This window comes from Magnolia sinica, chromosome 18, assembly GCF_029962835.1.
Source record: "Magnolia sinica isolate HGM2019 chromosome 18, MsV1, whole genome shotgun sequence".
Lineage (NCBI taxonomy): Eukaryota > Viridiplantae > Streptophyta > Magnoliopsida > Magnoliales > Magnoliaceae > Magnolia > Magnolia sinica.
Window position 1 is genome coordinate 21,800,486 of NC_080590.1, and position 22,371 is coordinate 21,822,856.

A 22,371-nucleotide genomic window follows, 5' to 3' on the forward strand; every position below is an offset into this window, starting at 1 on the left:
AAGCCTCGATTATGTAATCCAAACCATTGATTTGATGGGCTCTGCTCCGAATATGCCACACTGGAAAATGTGTCCAAGATTAGATGACTCTAGCCATCTAATGCTTGCCCATTTCAGTGAATATTGTTGGGAATTGTTCTGCAAAATTACACAGAGATGGATCTATGATAGCAATCCAAGAGCACCAAGCAAGCACAAGAGAACACAAAGATTTAACGTAGAAAACCCTTTCGAAAAAAAAAACAAGGTAAAAAGTGACAGATCTTCACTATGAAATTAGAAATTACAGAGAGAGAGAAGACTTACCTGATTCGAACAACCTTGAATCTCACCCTTGTTATACCCTTTGAAATGCTAGAACCCCTTCTAAAAACCATTTGAATACTTTTAGTAAGTCATAGCATACATTAGAATGGCCCTAGGACTCCTATTTATAGTTGGGGAAATCCCACTTACGCACCTCCCTGGAAACCACCTCAAATTTACGTGGTCCGCGCACAATCCGCGCACAATCTGTGTAACCTTCGACCAGTCGAGCCAGAACTTCGACTATTCGAAGATCTCAAGGATTCCAAATACATTGTTGTTGGACTTTGAGCTGAACTTTCTCAGGGCTAGTCGAAGATCTACAGATTTAAGATATCTTTTTAACAACAATCTTCACCATGTCTTCAATCTTCAAACATGCTTTTCGTGCACAATCCGTCCTTCTTTTACACCATTGCCAAACCCAGAAAAGTTGCACAAAACTTCAACTTCTCTTTAGGAACGACCTTGGTGAGCTCCAGTGTTACGCCTCATTCCTCGAGTACTTGTCGGATAAAATGGTGACGAATATCAATGTGTTTAGTACGTGAGTGATAAATAAATTTTTTAGCCAAATTGATAGTGTTTTTGTTATCACAATTAACCGACACAACTTCCTGCTGAAGTCCCAATTGATTTATCATGCCTATCAACCAAGCACCTTCCTTAAATGCTTTTGTCACTGTCATATACTCTACTTCTGTTGTGGAAAGAGTCATCACAGACTAAAGCTTTGACATCCAACTGATTGCTTCACCTGCTAGTACAAACGAGTAACCTAAAGTCGACTTTCTGGAATCCACACTACCTACGTAATCTGAATCCACATGGCCTACCAACTTTGTCCCTATCTTCTCAAAAGTTAAGACGTAGTCTTTTGTATCTCAAATGTATCAAAGTAGTCATTTCATTGCTTTCCAATGTTGCTTGCCGGGGTTTGACATATATCCGCTCACAACACCAACTGCCTGTGAAATATCTAATCTCGTACAGACCATGGCATACATTAACCTACCAACCGCATTCGAATAAGGCACATGAGACATACCCTATTTTTTCTCATTTGATTTAGAACAATGTTCTAAAAAAAGCTTGAAATGAGCCGCGTAGAGAACGCTCGCCAGCTTTGCTTAGTCCATCACATACTTGATCAGCACTTTTTCAAGGTATTCTGCCTATGATAACTAAAGCCCGATACTCTTCCTATCTCTATAAACATCTATGCCGAGAACCCTTTTTGTTGTCCCCGGATCTTTCATCTCGAATATTCCTAATAACCGAGTCTTCAGTACGTTGATTTCAGACATATCATGACTGGCGATCAACATATCATCAACATACAATACTAGGATGATAAACTTGTCATCCCTCAATGTCTTGTAATAGGCACAGTAATCGTATTCACTCCAAGTAAACTTCTGACTCAACATGAAAGAATTAAATTTCTTATATCACTGCCTAGGCGACTGTTTCAGGCCGTACAACAACCTCATTAACTTGCAAACCTTTTTCTCTGCCCATTTAACTCCATAGCCCTTTGGTTGCTTCATGAAGATTTATTCTTCTAACTCCACATGCAGGAATGCAGTTTTGATATCCATCTGTTCTAGCTCGAGATCGTATTGGGCAACCAACGCCAACACGAATATGATGGATACTTGCTTAACCACTGACGCAAATATTTCTCTGAAGTCAATTCATTCTCTCTAAGCATACCCATTCACTACCAACCTCGCTTTGTATCTATTCTGTTTTCTTTTAAAAAACTACTTACATCTGATCACTTTTCGGCCCACTAGAAGCTCTACCAGCTCCCATGTGTGGTTTTTGTTCAACAGTTTCATCTCATCATCCATAGCCGCCTTTCATTTTTCTGCATCAGGTTCATCAAGAGCCTCTTGAATAGTTGACGGGTCTCCCTCATCTACAATGAGGGCATATGCGATATTAGAGTCGTCCCTGTATCTTGCCGGTAACCTGCGATCATGCAGTAGGTTCCTTCTCACAGGTGGTTGCTCCACCTGCTCTTGTACATTTGTCTGCGCATCTGTCTCTGCCTGAGTATTATCTGTGTCAATTTAAACATTTATGATTAATATTTCTGGTTCCTCTTACTCCTCTTGATCATTCTTGTAAAATAGAGAGCTTTCATCGAATCTGATGTCGCTGCTAGTGATGACCTTACGTATGACCTTATCGAATAACATATAACCTTTCACACCAATATCATAGCCAACAAAGATGTACTTTTTGGCTCTATAGTCTAGCTTATCTTTCTCAACTGACGATATATGAGAGTAAGTCTCACAACTAAATATGCGCAGATCTGAGTAGTCAAGCTTATGACCACTACATACTTTCTCTGAAATTTTACATTCAATTGTCATAGACAGGGATCATTTCACTGAGTAACAAACCGTATTAACGTCCTCAATCCATAAGTCATTGCCCAACGCAACATTACTTAACATACATCGGGCCCTCTCCAAGAGAGTCTGATTCATCCGCTCAGCCACACCATTTTGTTTAGGCATGTAGCGTAGTATGTTGTGCTTAATGATCCCTTCATCCTTACAATATTCATTAAATTTAGTGAAAATAAATTATCCACCATTGTCAGTCCTTAAAATCTTTATTTTTCACCTTGATTGTTTTTCCACCATTACCTTACATTGTTTGAATATGGTGAAAACTTCGGATTTACATTTCATGAAGTAAACCCAAACTTTCCTGGAATAGTCGTCAATGAATGGAACAAACCATGACAACCCCCCTCCCCAAATGGAAACCTCTAGCGATGGCCCCCAAACGTCAGAGTGCACATAGTCAAGCACTCCCTTACATACATATTTTTCAGATTTAAAAGGTAATCTAGATTGTTTACCATATATACAACGCTCGCATATATTTAAATCAGAATTCTTAAAAGCAGGAATCAAACAATTATCAGATAGTACCTTCACGCCCTGCTTGCTCATGTGGCCCATACAAGCATGCTACATACGTACAGACCTAGAATCTGTAATGGTCGCTGCCGCTCCACCTACTAGAGGTTTTCGTGCATTTGTACTCTTATAACCACGAGTGCCCCTTTTGAAACTTTAAGGACACCATCAATACCAGTGAACTTACACCCTATAGCATCGAGTGCACCAAGAGAAAACAAACTTTTCTTCATATCAGGAACGTGCCTAACATCAGTGAAGGTAAGCTCCATCCCATTAAACATCTTGATGCTTAGTGTACCAATAGCCATAACATTACATGCATTGTCATTGCCCATAAAGACCTGTCCACTATCGCATTCTTTGTAACTGGCAAACCAATTCCAATGACGAGTCATGTGATATGACGCTCCTATGTCAAGGATTCACTCATCTTTATGATTGTCGTGCAGGTATTCGATCATACACACAGACAGAACATCACCTCTACTTGTCTCTTCATCGAATGTGATAATATTGGCTCCTTGGAAGAAGCTTCTGAGTTTCTTTCTTTGCTTTAAGATTAATACAATCCATTTTCATGTGTCCAGTCATCCCACAGTTCCAGCACTTTAGTTTTCCTTTGCCCTTGCACTTGGATTTGGATCTAGGTCTTAAAGATCCTGTACCTCAATCAGTATTCCAGCCTCTCATAATCAGTGCATCAGAAGATGTCCTCATGCCGTCGTTTAGCTTTCTCATGGTCTTTCCTTGAAAGGCTGACATATCGGTGTCGACACTCATGATTTTATTTGCGGTGCACACTGAGTCCATAAATGACTCATACGATGCCGAAAGAGAATTCAACAACATACATGCTTGTTCATCATCTTTGATCACTTCCTCCATATCCAGCAGTTTGCAAACTAATTTATTGAAGTTGTTGATGTGGGCCTTCAGGTCTCCACCATATGTCATCTTAAAGGCATACCATTGTAGCTTTAAGTGTAGGTGATTTTCAGAGAATTTTTTTCGCATAAATATCCTTTAACTTCGCTCATAAACTAGCCGCAATTTTCTCCATCAAAACATTATAAAGAACCTCATTCATAAGACATAAACAGATGGAAAATAAAGCATTCATATCAAGAGTATTCTAGTCTTCATCATTTATAGTCGATTTCGACTCCTCAAGAGCCTTAGCTTCGCTTTACTTAATTAATAGACTAATCATCTTAATATTCCATAACTCAAAATTATTTTTGCCTGAGTACTTCTCAATATCAAACTCGGCGCTTCCCATTGATGCTAATCTTACAGATCCAAATCTGTGCCCCAACGATTGCTCTAATACCACTTGCTAGGGATTGTTCTACGAAATCACACAGAGATGGATCTAAGATAGCAATCCAAGAGCACCAAGCAAGCACAAGAGTAAAGATTTAACGTGAAAAACTCTTTCAGGAAAAAATCACGGCACAAATCAGCGGATCTTTACTATAAAAGCAAAAATTACAAAGAGAGTGGACTTACCCGATTCAAACAACCTTAAATCTCACCCTTGTTACACCTTTTAAAATCTTAGAACCCCTTCTATAAACTCTTTGAATATTTTTAGGAAGTCTTAGCATACATTAAAATGGCCCTAAGGACTCCTATTTATAGTTGGGAAACTCCTACTTACGCACCTCCCTGGAAACCACCTCAAATTTATGCAGTTCATATACAATCCGCGAACAATCTGCATAACCTTCGATTAGTCGAGCCAGATCTTCAACTAGTCAAAGATCTCGGGGATTCCAAATACATTGTTGCTTGACTTCGAGCCAAACTTTCTCAGTGCTAGTCGAAGATCTCCAAATTTAAGACATCTTTTTAACAACGAATGTTCACCTTGTTGGATTTTTCATAACAAACCATACAAATGGCTAATCAAACGGCTAGGATTGTCCCATTGGAGGGACTTTTGGGTGTTACCTGTCCACATTGGTGCATCAAGACAAATGGTGGGGATAACAAAGCATGGATCCCACTTGTTCGGACTCAAGGCTGGATAACACACTTGCATATCCTAGGAGAGGATTGTATATGCAACAATTACATTATTGACGCGATGCATGTACTCAAATTGGAGTCATGGATCATGATCTGAATCGTTCATCAGTTGGGTCCCACTATGGATAAACAATGGTGGAACAATCTTAGCCATCTAATTGCTTAAACATGGACAGTAGAAAAAGAATATTGACAACGGACAGTACTGAATGCGAAATAATCCATCAATTGTATCCGTAGAATCATGCAATCAGAGTGGTCTAAACATTTTGTGGGCCCACTAGGTGACCAGTCTGAATTACGAACTGTTCTGCCACGTGTCCAATCTGAGTGAGTGCACCAGATAAGAAAATTAGTATGTTTTCCTCACATTACTCGGATGAACTTTTTTTTTTTCGGTTAGCTTCTTAGTACACACCCATGTTAGTACACACACTCCATATTAGCCACCCCCGCTAGGGATAGATACCAAGACCTCAAGTGTTGAAACGAGGTATCTCCACTCAGTCTGCCAGTTGAGCTATGGATCTGGGTGTTACTCAGATGAACTAGCTCTATGATGGAATTTTTTCTCTCTCTCCCATTCCCACTGGAATACACGAGTTCATTTTGCCCTGTCAAACTCATGATGCATCGTCTGTCGTCAATCACAAGGGCCCAAATTCTGAATTATCGGATGATCAGAATTATCCATGTTTTGGATTCTATTTTATGGGGCTACCCCAAGAAAATTACATTGAAGAGATGATTGCAACCAGCACTGTGTAGATGAATATAGAGCAATGAAAATTAGATTTTATGGCTCGCATTCAACTCTAAATATCAAAGGTTAGGATCATTAGTTAATTATAATGATGGGATAATAGTTTATTTATGGCAGTAGCAATAATGGGACTATCTCAGCATGTGGGTCAGTCACTGACATTGTGGTGTTCATTGTCCATTTGGATAGCTTGCGCAGCTGGGCACTTACCGGCTTACTTTCTCTAACTTTGGGGAAACAACTCAACGAGGAGGATATCCCATCCATCAGTTACAAGCCCCAAAAGTTATAGGCTGATTCAACAACAGACAACCCATAAAATTATACCTAAAATCTCTAAATCCACATGGTATGTCCCCTTTGAGTTTAAGAATTAGGTAACTTTTACCTAAGTCTTTCATCTTGATGACACAAAATAAATGGATTAGATGGCATATAAACACTAATGGGCCCAATGAAAAATTAATGATAACATCCGAAGCCAACTATTTCCTATGGTGTTGCATGCCCTCTCTATGGATTATCATATTTTTGTTTTTCATGGTGAATATGAGACAACACGCTCGAATATTTGAAATCAGTGTTACAGGAGTTTTAAAACCAATGAACATCTTAGAAGGTTTGAAACTAGTGTTATAGGAGTTTAATTATTATGATCGATGAACTTCCTAAGAAGTACCTCCTATGCAAGATATACCCAACCACATTGATCTTGTCCTAGGAGCAAGTATGCTTAATTGCCTACATTATCAGAAAGAGTGTAAGATCTTGCAGGCATAAGCAATATATAATGGAACTAATCCATATGGGTCAAGTCAATGAGAGCATATGCGCACGCATTGTATTAGCTCAATAATCTAATGCAACTTACAAGAAAGGGATTGATAAACATCGATGTCAGAAATTGTTTGAGTATCATTAAGTGAGTTCCTTAAGCAACTTGATGACAAGTTTTTTTCAAGTAGAGGGATCTGATGTAGGATATGGCACAAATACATTACTAGCATGTGGTTGGACTAAAAGAAGGTGAATCGTATATTGATCGTAACTTTTGATTCGGGTATTGTTATGGGATGCACAACCTATCAATATTTATCGTAAAAAGACCATCTGAGGTAAATTGACCCACAATGTGGGTCATGTCTATCTATTTCGCAAGAAAACTCATATTTTTAGCTCAAAAATGAAGTTTTAGAAAAAATTATTATTTTTAGTAATTCTGATTTTTGTTATATTTACTTATTTTTAGAGTTTTAGCTTCTTCTTCTTCTTTTTTTTAGAAATAATTTATAATCATACCCAAACCCTTTTAGAAAAAAAATTATTTAAAATTTTTCTTTTTAAAAATTAGGTTTTAGAAGAGATTTACTAAAATTAGGACTTTTATTAAAGTTAGAATTTTGTTATTTTTGATAATTACGAGTTTTGGTTTACTTTTTCTTTATTAATGGTGTAATTGAGACACATACACATTAAACAATTATTGATTAATAAAATTCTGAATTTTGTTCTTGTGAATTCAAGAAACATCCTTATAGATTCAAGGTTTTAATCAATTAAGGAAGACGGTGATCTTTCTCATTATTCATTCACGTTCTTTCCTGCGTCACATGGCTCCTTCATTTTATCAAAATGAAAAGGTTTGGAAAATGATGTTGGACCTTATTAAGGTTGATTAGAATTACCATTAGCATTGTATAACCGCAGTGACAATAGAAATAATAGATAGTGGAAGTTGTGGTTTGCCAATTTTACCCTACCATTAGTTTCTCTGTGGTAGAGAACCTTGGGTATCTAATGACTATGGGAAGACATTTAAAATCAAGATATGGGCATTTTGAAAATTAGAAAATGTAGTAGTTGTTCTAGTACGTTCATATTTCACGTGGTAAGACCTTTAAACAACATAAATTCTACCTGTCAAAAAACAATATTATGCTTGCAATTAATTAGTTTTAGGAGAAATTAGAATTGTGGGCATAAGAAAGGTTTATGGGTATTTTATATAAATAACAAGTTATTGAAAATCTCATTGATGGCCATAATCCAAAGAAATTGAATTAATAAGTTCATGCAAGGGCCTAGTGCACACTGTACCTCCCGATGGCCATAACTTTGCAACTACATATAATACATCATTAGAAAGCTATGAATTATCTTTACATGCTAGTCAATGCCAAAGGGCATTAGAACTTGGACAGTTTTTCAAAAATAAATAATTTTGTTGCGGTTGTATGAGTTTTTAGTTAAAATTTAATATTTTTAGTAAGTTACATATTTTATTATTTTATAGTATTTTAAAGTTTCAAGAGTATGGTATTAGGGAAAAGTCCTTTTTTAGAGTTGTAAGAAAGAATTTGAGTCAGTTTAAAAGTCTAAGAAGGAAGGTTACCATTTCAAAAAAGGTCTACATTTAGAGTTTAACATTTATTTGAGTCATGTTAAGAGATTTTGTAAACAGACTTAATTCACACTTTTATAAATAGTATCAATTGTATATATTATTTTCAAAGATTTTCTTACATATTCAATAGTTATTTTTGAGAAGAATATATACTGTTTCCATCCCTTCTATCCACATACCTGCAATGTTATCTTATAAAGAGGTTGGATACCATATAAACATTATGATGGGTCCCAAGAGGGTTTTACTGACAGGCAATCTCATCTCCACTCTTTTCAGCTGTTTGGCTAACGTAAGTATTGGGTCAGCCTAATTGTTTGGACTCATATCTTAAAATGAGGTAACCCAAAATATAGATAAAGTGAATCCCGCACACGTATCACTTGGGCCCCACACCCTTTTCATTGAAATGGCTCTCAACAAAACTGTGTTAGGAAATTCCCATCAATATATAATGGCTGATGTTTCAAAATAACGGCTGTTATTCAGGAAGCGCTAGTTATTACATAAAGCAACATCAATAAGGGCGTTGTAATCTGCAGATAACGTTTCTCTTCTGGAAAGTAGACGATATAGAGGTTCGACTCCGTTACAACGGGCCTTGCAAGCTCCTGTTTTTTTTGGTATTGAGAAAAATGTGTGAGTGATGTTTTAGATTGAAAGGATGCTGCTTCTTGAACGAAACCCATGTTACCGCACATGGCCACACCCAAACAAAACACTCACAGCCGTTCATTTAGTTAATTACCCACCCTCCAACTTACAAGCAACCATAGCAAGTTCAACAACACCGACGACGATGACCACAACGTCACTCTATTTTACATTTGGTGATTTTGGTAGTTGAGCGATCTCCCTTTCTACGACCTACTCTCATTAATTCTCCATCATCTATTCAGCTTTCTTGTAGCCTCCATGGATCTTTCTCCTTTATTTATTATCAATAACCATATGGTACACAGCTGGAGCACCAACGAAATTTGTGTTACTGTTATTTTGGCAATTTCACTAGTGATCTAAACCATTCAAAAGGTGGTGCGAAAGATGGATGGGTTATGTGAAGAGTAGTCTCCTGTAAATAATCCCAACTGTTCTGTTAGTGGGCCTGAATATAAACTGTTGGATGTTTTCTGTTGTATTTTCCAGTTTTCTGTGCATTTGGTGAGCTCGTCGTAAGGCTGGAGACTAAAAATAAGAGAGATCCAAAGATCAAGTGGACCTGTAAAAAACAGTGGAAGATTGAATGTCTACCATTAAAACCCTTTTCGGGCTCACACAAGTTTTGAATCAATATGATATTTGTTTTTCCTCTTCACCCGTTTCTGTGTGACATTATAAACAGATTGATGGAAAATAAACGTAAAGGTGGGTCCTACAAATGTTTTAATGGTGAGATTATTGTCCTCGCTTCTATTTGTGGTGTGGTCTACTTGTGCTTTGGATATGAATCATTTTTGGGCTCATGCTCTAAAATGATCTTGATAAAACGGATGAACGGTTTGGATATAATAAATAAATCATTGTAGGGCCCATATTATTTGATCTCCTCCGCACTGTTCGTATAACTGGGAGCTCGAGGAGCGTCAGCGCTCGTCTTCCCACGAGTCACGACAAGTACCCACACCAGCCAGGTCGTGGTGTGCGGTAGACCAGCCAATCCGCTTCCCACCGTACCTCTGCTTTACAGATGCCTCCACGGCCGCAGATTTTTTTTTAAGTTTTTCAGTTTTTTTGTTTTTTTAACACACGCACACACACCCCCACACACTCACGGTATAGTGGGATTTCACCACGATTTCACACCTATGGATATTCGAACCCTTGACCGGATGTTAAAACTCCGGAGAGTATACCACCGGAGCAAGAGTAAGGATCGCATTAAGCTCCTGCCTGGTGACAGTGGGTGTACTAAAAAGCGAACCAAAAAAAAAAAAAAAAAGTCCATGCCTAGAATGCTAAGTGGGGCCCAACGTGATGTTTACGAGAAATTCACACCGTGCATCTATTTTGAGAGATTATTTTAGGACATGAGACAAAAAATGAGGTGGATCCAAAACTCAAGTGGGTCTTATGGGGGGAAAAGAGTGAGTATCCAGTGACCCCCGTTTGAAACATTTGTATGGCCACAAAGTTTCATATCAGGAAAATTGATTGGTTTTTTCACTTCATCCCCATGGAATGACCTTATAAACAATTTGGATGGTATATAAACATCAAGTTAGATGCCAAGAAGGTTTCATTGATAGAAAACTCTTTCCACAGTTTTCCCCTCATATGGCCCACTTGAATTTTGATCCACCTCATCTTTTATTGTATGACCTAAAATGATCTCTCAAAAAGGATGGACGGTTTGGATTTCTCACAAAAACCACGGTGGGCCTCACCTAGCATTCCAACACAGGAACTTCCTGCGCACGCTTTAGCAGTAAATCCACATCCTGCAGACTGTGGAGTGACACGCTCACCAGTAGAGCTATACACAAGCAGAGTAAGCTCGGTTACTCACTCGACTCGACTCGGAATTACTCGACTCAACTCGACTCGGCATGAGTTTGAGCTGAGCACGAGCAGAGTTTTGATACTCATTTTGATTTCGAGTAGAGTACGAGCTGGGCAATACTCGACTCGGTACTTGACTCGTGTGCTCAACTCATATTCGACTCGGTACTCGACTCGTACTCGAGGGTATATATACCCACCCAAAAAAAAATCCTATGCCCACTTATTCTAGTCGCTTTCAGCAGCCCGCCCATTCGAAAAAACCTCTTTCCTTCCCTTCTAGCACCCGTTCGAAAAAACTCTCTCTCTCTCTCTCTCTCTCTCTCTCTCTCCCCCCTGTCCGACGGTGCTAGTCCCTGCTGCTCATCCCTGCAGCCTACCCGGTGCCCCTGTCCGGTGCTGCAGCTCGTCCCTGCCGTTCATCAGTCATCCCTGCCCTGTACGCATGGTACCAGTCGTTCCTGCCGTGGCTCGCCTGGTAATGTGTGGTGTTGATTTTTTTTGTATAAATTGTTAATATATATTAGAAATTGATTTATTATTTTTTTTGAAATATTGTGTCGTGTTGATTTATTATTATTATTATTTTGTATAAATTATTAATATATGTCAAAAATTGATATCATATATTGCTAACATATGTCAGAAATTGTTAATATATGTTAATATAGGTAATATATGTTAATATAGCTCATATATGTTAATATATAAATTGTTAATACGTTAGTATATGTCAGAAATTGTTAATATGTCAATATGTTAATATAGTTAATATATGTTAAAATTGTTAATATATGTTAATATAGCTAATATAGAAATTGTTAATATATTAATATATAAATTGTTAATATGTTAATATATGTCAGAAATTGTTAATATAGGTTGATATCAGAAATTTATAATATATCTAGAAATTGTTAATATATGTTAATATAGCTAATATATATTAATATAGAAATTGTTAATATGTTAATATATGATAGAAATTATTTCTTCATAGTCATTATTGTCCTCTACTATTCAAGTTACATGACCTAATAGTTATTTTTTCATATTTCTTAATTTACTTTATAAATGACAGTTTATTTATTACTTCGTTAGTGTTGAATACTACCACTTTAAGATGCCTTTGGTTTTTCATTTTATATTTTATTATTAGTTAGCTAGATGATGAATGTCAATTTCAACTTGCTCCTTTTGTTTGCATAGATATGAATTATTTGTATTGTTCTAGTTATAGTATAGGATAATCAGTTGCCTATTTGAGGATTTCTATGTTGTCAAATATAAATTCAGTGTGTTCTTGGATGTATACAAATTCTTAAATTGTCCCTTTTTGGACAGTTCAGGATTAGATAGATTGTAATGTCTTCATTTATTCCAATTTAAATGCATATGCCTCTTCTGGTTTCGCCTCTCTTTTTTCTCTCTAGATATATTTCATGTATTTATTTCCGTATTCAAATGTCTATACTTTATGTGGATGATTGACATGGGAATCGAATATAAGATTAATATATTTTGGAGAGATAAGGGGAGATGCTGCCAGAATTTCGGCGTATTATTTAACTTTTAAAAATGAAGGCATTACAATCTATCCAACCTTGAATAGGTGACTGATTTAGACAGTTAAATAAGTATGCTCGTCTAGCCGTCTAGGTATAGCCGTATAACATATTGAGAACTTTATTTTATAAATGATTAGTCCAGACGAAAGCCCAAATACTCCTGGAATGAGTGTATCAGTCACATCTCTTCTAATCGTAGAGAAAGACACAGACACGTCAACTGCATGCATAGGAAAGAAGCAGAGATCAATAATGTAGGATGATTTTGAAGATGTAACAGTTAACGGTGTACAGAAGATAAAGTGTTTATACTGCAAAGGGTTATACAACAAGATTCTAAGAGGATCTACGACACATCTAAACAGACATTTGAAGTCGTGTCCTAAAAGACCAAGACTCCCTCCTCCCGGCCAACAGTTGCTGTCATTTACGAAGTCAGAAGGGGACGACTCACAAGGCGTAGTGTCCACTCATAAGTTTAACAAAGAGAAGCTGAATGAGTGGTATGATAGATTAGTGATTCTGGAAGAAAAACCTTTCAGAATGATAGAAAGTAAAGGGTTTAGGGCTTTCTGTCAATTCCTTAACCCTCGGGCCGAGAATGTCTCCCGCGTCACAGTATAGAAAGAGTGCATGAAGATGTACGCAAAGGAGAAGATGAAACTGAAAGAAGTTTTGGTTTTAGTGTCCAGAATAGGTTTGACATCTGATTTATGGACGGCGTCCAATAAAAAAAAGGATATATTTCATTAACCGCTCACTATGTTGATAAGGATTGAAAACTCTACAAGTGAATTTTGAACTTCCGCAACCTTCCTCCTCCACATACTAGTTTACTTATTTCAGATTGCATCTACAATTATCTAGAAGGCTGGGACATTGAAAAGAAAATTTCAGCAATAACTTTAGACAATGCTTCAGTAAATGACAGTGTCATTTCATGCTTATGTAACCAGTTTATGGATATAGGAAATTTATTTTTTAAGGAAAAATATTTCAGGTCAAATGTTATGCCCATATTGTAAATTTGATTTTACAAGAAGGGCTGAAACAAATTGACAATACTATACAGAACATAAGAGAAAGTGTGAAATATATAAGGGGGTCGTCATCGAGACTGAGTGTATGGAATGACATCATCCAACGTTTGAATGTGTCATCTAAAAAAACGTGGAAGTTAGATATGTGTACACATTAGAACTCGACCTATGAAATGTTAGGTATTCTTCGTTGCCGAGTACAAATGATTGAGCCAAAGCAAAACAAGTTCATACATTTCTTAAAGTTTTCTACAATTGCACGAAAATTTTTCCTGGGAATCAGTATCCAACCGCGAATCTATTTCTTTCGTCTCTTTGGAAGATTAAGGATGCTCTAAAGAAAAATTGTAACCCCCTGAAAATTGGGGGTCGAGCATAGGCACAACTCCCGAGTTCCAACACATCACTTATGTAATATAGATAATGATGATTAAATGTTGTCCATATTAGTGCATTAAACATAAATGAGATTATACCAAAACAGCATATCATACTCTAGAGACAAGTGAGTTTTACAAGTGGAAGACTGTAATACATGTATAAGATATATGAACTGTAGTAGGTCTCCGAATTGTGATCATGTTACCAGGTTAAATATATACATGTATACTCCCAAAATATATAAAATGAATATACATGTGTGCTCCAAAATACAGAATAACAGTGTAAGGGCATCTAGTCAGTGTCCCTGTAGCCCCGGTGATCAGAATACGGCTCACATGAACCCGCCCGATAACTGCATGTAGGAGAATGCCTTCTCGTCATCTTCGAAGTCTGGCTCCGCCTCGTAGGCATCGCCACCACCTACAGCTAAGATAGAGTCTGGTTAGTGTGCACAACATCGTCCCAGAACGTGGGAGTGAGTGATCAACTCAGTGGAGCTATAAAGTAAAGGTTAACATGTTATCAATTCAGTCAAGCAGTAATGATAAAGCAATACAACAAACATTTCTAAGTACTCTGGTTAATGCAAGGATGTTATGTATTTATGATGTATGCCCTCGCCTGCACTCCCTCTACGAACTTCATCTCACGGTCGCGGCATGCATCCCTTCTACAGTGCTCAACTCCAACGCCAAAGGCACATGCAATGCCGTGCATGAATATGATTACTGAGTTCTTATTAGACCTTTTCATACAACAGGATTGGGAAGCTAAGATACCTCCCTTATATCAATTTTCAAACAATGATCCATTCTAGGGTCGTCAGTCCTAGTAAATCTCATACGAAGCTGCAGTTCTAGGTCACTACAAAGGGCTCGTCACCTGATCAGTGTAGGCCTAGTTTATACTCTAGTTGTTACGGAAAGGCTCGTCGCCTCAACGTAGTCTCAGAGTATGCTCGAGGTCACTACAAAGGGCTTGTCACCTGATCAATGTAGGCCGAGAGTTCGAATACAGTGTCTCATACCACCGTATTCGGCTCACAAGGCGGTGTTGCTCACTGGTCATTACAGGGAGGCTCGTCGCCCCAGCGTAGGCCGACAGCTTGACCACGGTGTCCCATACCACCATGTCCGGCTCATGAATCTTAGCGGATCGAGGTACCGAGGTTAATGGAGTTTTCATTGGTGAGTTTGGTACCTTAGGTTCAAGCAATAACGTCCATACATGGTGAATATACATCAAGTTAATCGGGTTGCTTGACAAGCTCGACTGGTATGAGCATACGTCAAGCCGATCAACATGGAGCGCGTAAGCACTCCGCGTGGCCTAACCACTGTCGACTAGCAGCGTACGACTCGAATTCATCGGACATGTCTGTCGTAGCTAAGTGGTACGGCCACCTATCGTAAACCATTACCGATTGCTTAAACTACCTCGTAGCCGCAATCACATTCCAAACAATAGCATTCACATATAGTAAGCCAAAACAACATGTGGCAACTGAAATCAAATACAGATCTTACATGGGCATTTCAACAAACACATAAGGTACATGTTAGCATACATAGGCATTTCAACCATAAAGCACGTAGTAGCAATATAGGTCACATAAAGGAAACTATAGCCATAGTTAAGGAAATTGGAAATCTTATCTCAACACCCTTATTACATGCATTTCAACAAGTATTTTCTCATTGAGGCATTTTATCAAACACATAGACTACACATATTACATATATGTAATAACTTAGTTAAAACACATTATAGCAAATCCTTTCATAAAGGAGATGCCCCGTATACAACGATCATGCATTTACAATCAATAATCCTGGTAAGTACAAATCATAATTTAATATTCATTCGAACATATCAACAAACACATGAATTGCACTATATTCAACATAGTTCATATATATGTGTAAAGTGCTGGAAACATCGTATCTAAGTATATGACAGCATTCAAGTCAGTCATAAATCATTAACTGACATTGAAAGCTTTTAAAACCATAACCTAAACATTTATAGTCCGCACCTTTCGCCGGTAGACTCGTAATGAACTCAGTTTAAAAGCTAAGTCTTTGTTTATAATACCACAACAACCTATAACATGAAACAGGTTAATTATTTCATCACTTACACTATTGGAAACCCTAAAACAGATTATGGTTAGGTTTACTTACCTAAGAACGGAATTGGAATCACCGGAATAGCAATACAGGAATGGTGATTAAGCACGTGGAGCAGCGGGAATGAATCCCAGGAAGAAACACCGACTCTCTCTCTCACTTTCTGTCTCTTTTCTTCTATTTTCTCTCTCTTAGGGTTTTCTAAATTCGTATGGAATGAGAGAGAGAGGGTTTAAGACCCTTATATAGGCTCAAATGTGAGCTTAATGGCCCCAGGGCCATGGTATACGTAGGTTATAGCCAAAACTCATCTATTCCGAACCAACAGAGCACTTCTCGAGGCCCCTTTTCTGCATGCGGTCGGACTTAACCTCCCTGATATTGGATCTAGGTCGAGTTAAATTTTCAGTCCGATCGGATTTACAGATTGACCGCGGCGAACCAGTTTCAGTTCAACGGTCACCGATACTCGATCAGGGCCACAAGTATAGTAACATGTGTTGGAAATTTTTCCTGATCCGAGAGTATAATTAGGTCAAATTCTGATGGTCTGAATCTTTAGATTTGGCCTGCAAGCGAACGACTCAATTCACTTTAGTTTCAGTTCACTTTCTAAAGGTATTCGCATTTCTCACACTTCGCTCCGGGTTCAAGTTGTGCGTTTCTGAGTACCATTAGGACTTGATTTTTGAGGTGGTTGTCAAGTCCAGGAATGCGGTCCTAACCGTATGGTTTCGCAGTAATCGGACTTTCGACGTGCAGTCCAGGTCCGATACAGAGTCTCAAGGTGCTCCCGAGAGCAACCGGGTTTAGAGATTGATCCTAGATTTCAGGGTAATGCAGCGCCAATGATTCTGCATGTCTTGGGTCTTGCAGATCATATATAAAGTGGGTAGTGCTAATTTTACAGGTACTCTAGCGTAACACTAGCTAATTCTCATCTAATTTCTAAAGGATTTGGTCCTGAGTAATTTCTGCTTGAGGTGATACTTGGGTCTTTGTACGGATTTTTTCGAGACATTACAAAAATGCCAGTGCAGGTCCAGATTTCATACGCCAAATGACAGTTGGTATGAAGACGAAGTCCGATAAATACTGGGACGAATGTTATCTGTTGATGTCCTTGGCAATTGTTCTTGATCCTCGTTGTAATATGGGATTGGTTAGCTTTATTTTCATGAAGCTTTATCCTATTGAAAGAGCGGCAACAGAGACGTCTAAGGTTCGTCAAGCCCTTAAAGATTTGTACAAATCGTATGTTAGTACTTTACCTGTAGCGAGTGTTGAAGAAAGTAGAGATACAGATATTTCTATACTTGGTAATCTGGATGTGCTAAATAAATACATATCATACTTGGCATCAGCACCAATGAGAGTTGATACTAAGAAATCAGAGCTAGAAATGTACCTCAATGAGCCAATCGTAGTGTGATCTAAATTTGATGTGTTGGAATGATAGAAGATGAGGGTTAATGAATCAAAATACCCTACATTATCTGTGATGGCACGGGACATATTATCAATACTAATTTCAACAATGGTATCAAAATCTACATTCAGTACAAGGAGCAGGGTTGTGAGCAAGATCGAAGCTCACTTTCGCCAATTATAGTTGAAGCGTTGATTTGTACGGAAGATTGGTTACGCCCGATATGGGGAGGAGATATGAATGATGATGATGATGAAGAGGAGATTGAGATTCGTGACGAGTCTCTACCTGTAAATCAGTAATTATTTTCGGCTTTTCAATTCTTTTTGGTTGAAAGTTGAATGATCTATAATATTATTTCACTGCAACTATAAACATGAAAGTGTTAGAATGTGGTTTGGAAGACTTTGAATCTTTTATATTTATTTACATATGCCTGTTCATTTGCTTTTATTTTTGATACATTTATTTACTTTATTTTGTTCTTATATCAAGTTTAAATTATTTATCATTATTCTAATTTTTTATTAAAAATTAAGTGTAGATACGTTGTCATCTGACCCATCGACAAACATTTGGGACTACGATTTCCTAGTTGAATCACCACCAAGGTCTGGAAAAATAAACTTAAGTATGGTTTGTAAGGCGCAAAGTTTGTGAACAAGACTAATTGGTTTCGGTTACACTTGTCATGTCGAGGTGGTGATGAAAAACCATGCCTCAATGCCCCTAAGGATGTCCAAATTCTTTTTCAAGTCCTGTTAGATTCGAATAGAAAACATTCCACTCCATCCAAACCTTCTGCTTCTTGATTTAGTATACGAATGACATCCATAAAAGATATAAAGGAGGAAGCCAAATTTAAAGCTTTGGAGGAAGAATAATTCCAACTCGCCTTAAAATACAGTATGAAAGAAGTTTCCAGATTTCAACGATGTTCGAGTCAAAGACAATACGATGTTGAAGTAGGATCGAGTACGACACACAAGAAGAAGAAAAAGAGTAACAAATTCAAATTTCTGACCCGTCTCAGTAAATTTTATAAGGCATTGGGTACTACACACAATTTTTCAAATAAAGAAAGTTTGAAAAATCTAGTTCAAAGTGTAAAAGAGCACGAAGGAAATATCTCTTTATCAAACAACCATTTACTCCAAAAGCTTAAGCTATCAGAGTGTGGTGTATCAATGTATATCAAGGGACTTTATCACTTTAACACCCCCTGCACGTGCGGGGTGGAAACTCCGCACGGGAACATACTGAGAAGGGTGGAGGGACACTCACACTATAAATAGGTCGGGCTTGATTTTCCGGTCCCTCGGCCAGAACTGATTTTTCCTGACCCCCTGTGGGAGAATAAAATCTTAGCGAGGCATATTTGCAGCTCTCGAGATTCGAACATAGGACCTTTCGCTTTGATACCATGTCACACAACCATTTACTCTAAAAGCTTAAGCTATCAGAGTGTGATATATCAATGTATATCAAGGGACTTTATCACTTTAACACTCTTCGCATTTTGACCTAGAGGAAGTGAACGAATATGTATATGAAAAAATAGATAGCAGTTCCGATTGATCAGATGACAATACAAGAAGGTACTCATCTTATGGAGGTTATTAGTTATAAATTGTCATTTTAAACAATGTAATGTAAATATATAATTATCGAAGTATTTTAATCATAAATTATGTACATTTTATATATTTTATTGCTTTGTTCAACCTCAAATTCCAATTGACAATCGAATTGAAATTCAAATGAATCTCTATTTATAACTCAAACTCGGCTCAAAGCTCAAACTCGAAACTCGTTGCTCGAAAACCTTGCTCGAATTGAGCTCTAATTCGGACTCGGACTCGAACTTAACTCAAAAACTCGAACTCGACTCAACTCAATATCTGCTTGTACTCGGACGAGTAGAGCAGGAGCGGGCATCCATACTCGATGCCCAAGCAAAGCTGAGTATGAGTTGGACTCGGGCATGTGCGAGCTGAGCACGAGCTGGGCAATAGTCGGCTCGGCTCGACTCATGTACAACTCTACTCACCATCCTTTATTGTGGATTGAAGACTCCGTGGGGCCACCGTGATGTATGTTCTTCATCCACACCTTCCAGCATTTTTCAACTCATTTTAGGACATGATCCCATAATTGAAGGATATAAAAATCTCAAGTGGACCACACCACCAAACAGGGTGGTGATAATGACAGTGACCTGTATTTGTCATCCAACCAGTTCATAAGGTCAACAGTATCATTAAATTCCCACTTTTTCCTATGGTGCAGTCCAATTAACCTTTAAATTTTCTTATAATTTTGGTGAAATGCCCTACAATGAGCCAGAAAAACTGATGAACGGCTTGGATAAAACACATACATCATGGTGGGCGCCACATAGTCTTCAAACCACGGTAAAAGTTGGTGACCGGTCACAACCACCACGGCGAAAACTCTGAGATAGTCCGATGATTTTAACCGTCCATATTTTAGTACAACCGTAACTAAGCTATTACCCGGAGGTCGTATTTTATTGGTGATCCAACCCTTTGATATTTAGCATTGAATGTAGGGCGACACACGTGGCACCGTCGCAGGTATTCAATGCTCTCGCGATGCACCCTTCTGTCATTTGACTGTCTTTCTTTCCTGTTTTTTTTAATTTTTATTTAATCCCAGTAGAGGGAAGCGTGTTTGGCTACAAGGCTCATTTGACACGTTTGCGTTCTTTCCCATCTTGTATAAATACCCCAACGCAATCCGCCCAAAATCAGAGCACCAAACATGGGAAGCGTAGAGATAGATAAAGAGCGATTAACGGCCGAGATGGCCTTCAAGGACCCATCTTCCGTTGTCATCAAAATCCGGCGCAGACTGCCGGATTTTCTCCAATCTGTGAAGTTGAAGTACGTGAGATTGGGATATCGTTACACGCCCAAACACGCCCTCTATCTAGCAATATCCGTTTTTATCCTCACAGTAGCTGTAACTGTACAGCTGACCGGACTCCGGTTCAGGAATTTATCGGACGTATGCAGTCAATTCTCCTTAGACCGGGCCACCGGTTTGGCCGCTTCGTCCATTGCAGTCTTCCTACTCACCGTCTACTGGTTCAAACGCCCGCCGCCCGTCTACCTTGTCGACTTCGCATGCTTCAAGCCGGAGGACGAGCGTAAGATCTCGAACGATAGTTTCTTGGAGATGACGGAAACCAACGGCGGCTTCGAAGAGGAGACGATCGAGTTCCAGAAGCGGATTTCCCGACGGTCCGGTCTCGGAGACGAGACCTACTTGCCGCGTGCGATCACATCCCGACCGCCGAACCTCTGCATGAAGGAGGCCCGGCTCGAGGCGGAGGCAGTGATGTTCGGCGCGCTTGACGCGCTCTTTGGCAAGACCGGCGTCCGCCCGAGGGACGTCGGAATCTTGATCGTCAACTGCAGCTTGTTCAATCCCACGCCGTCTCTCTCGTCGATGATCGTGAACCATTACAAGATGCGCAGCGATATCAAGAGCTTCAACCTCGGCGGTATGGGCTGCAGCGCTGGCCTGATTTCGATCGACCTCGCCAAAGATCTCCTCCGTGCAAACCCGAATTCGTACGCGGTCGTTGTCAGTACCGAGAACATCACTCTCAATTGGTACTTTGGCAATGACCGTTCAATGCTCCTCTGCAATTGCATCTTCCGGATGGGTTGTGCGGCGGTACTCCTCTCGAACAAGAGAAAGGACCGCAAGCGATCCAAGTATCAGCTCATCCACACCGTCAGAACGCACAAGGGCGCCGATGATAACAGCTACAATTGCGTGTACCAGAAGGAGGACGGTGCGGGGAATGTCGGTGTCTCACTGGCGAGAGAGCTGATGGCGGTGGCGGGAGACGCTCTCAAGACCAACATCACCACCCTCGGCCCTCTGGTGCTGCCATTGACAGAGCAATTCAAGTTCCTGTTCACGCTGGCTAGGAGAAAGTTCCTACGGACGAGATTGAAGCCGTACATTCCGAATTTCAAGCTGGCGTTCGAGCACTTCTGTATTCACGCTGGTGGGCGGGCCGTGCTGGACGAGCTGCAGAAGAATCTGCAGCTGAGCGAGTGGCACATGGAGCCGTCGCGGATGACTCTGCACCGGTTCGGGAACACGTCGAGCAGCTCGCTCTGGTACGAGCTGGCTTACACGGAGGCGAAGGGACGCGTGGCGAGAGGTGATAGGGTGTGGCAGATCGCATTCGGGTCGGGTTTTAAGTGTAACAGCGCCGTTTGGAAGGCGCTGCGGGGAATATCGGTGGAAGGAGGAGAGTGGCGGGCTAACCCATGGCTCGACTGCGTTGATAGCTACCCTGTCAAGGTGCCTATGGCTTGATTATGCCATGTGTTAGGGATGATTGGCTCGATCCCCATGGCCCATCTGACGTGGGATTGTAACAGTTGGAAGATTTTTTTTTCTTTTCTTTTCTTCTTCTTCTTCTTCTTCTTGGTCTTCTTCTTCTTTTGATTTTTTTCTTGGGGAGAAAAGCGTTCGTTGCTCGGGTAAAGTGTGATGGATGATACGCGGGGAGATATTACTTGGTTTATACGTGGCGTGTCGAATTTGTCCAGTTTAGGCAGATATTACATGAATCAACAGTTTGTCGTGTTTGATCATTCGAACATCATGTGTGCGGACATTTATTGGATGGTTAAAAATGAAAATATCCAATAAGTCCTATTTCAACAAACATGTGTCCATGTTAGCAGTCTTCAAACGATCCGATTTTAAGTTGGTTTCTGAAGGGCAGTGAGTTACACAATTTAGACGGTTTAGATTGAGTTAATTCATGCCACGTGTATAGTTATTTTGTCAAACGTACGTCATGCGCTGCCTGAGGATA

At 39.2% G+C, this 22,371-nt stretch overlaps 1 protein-coding gene across 1 annotated transcript; it reads left to right on the top strand.

Annotated features, from left to right (window-relative positions):
- The first annotated feature begins 20,219 nt into the window (after positions 1-20,219).
- Positions 20,220-22,144, top strand: LOC131233200 (3-ketoacyl-CoA synthase 1-like). The gene has a single exon (XM_058229831.1). It carries the CDS (start codon positions 20,286-20,288, stop codon positions 21,861-21,863), a length of 1,578 nt encoding a protein of 525 aa, XP_058085814.1. The 5' UTR covers positions 20,220-20,285; the 3' UTR covers positions 21,864-22,144.
- The last annotated feature ends 227 nt before the right edge of the window (positions 22,145-22,371 follow it).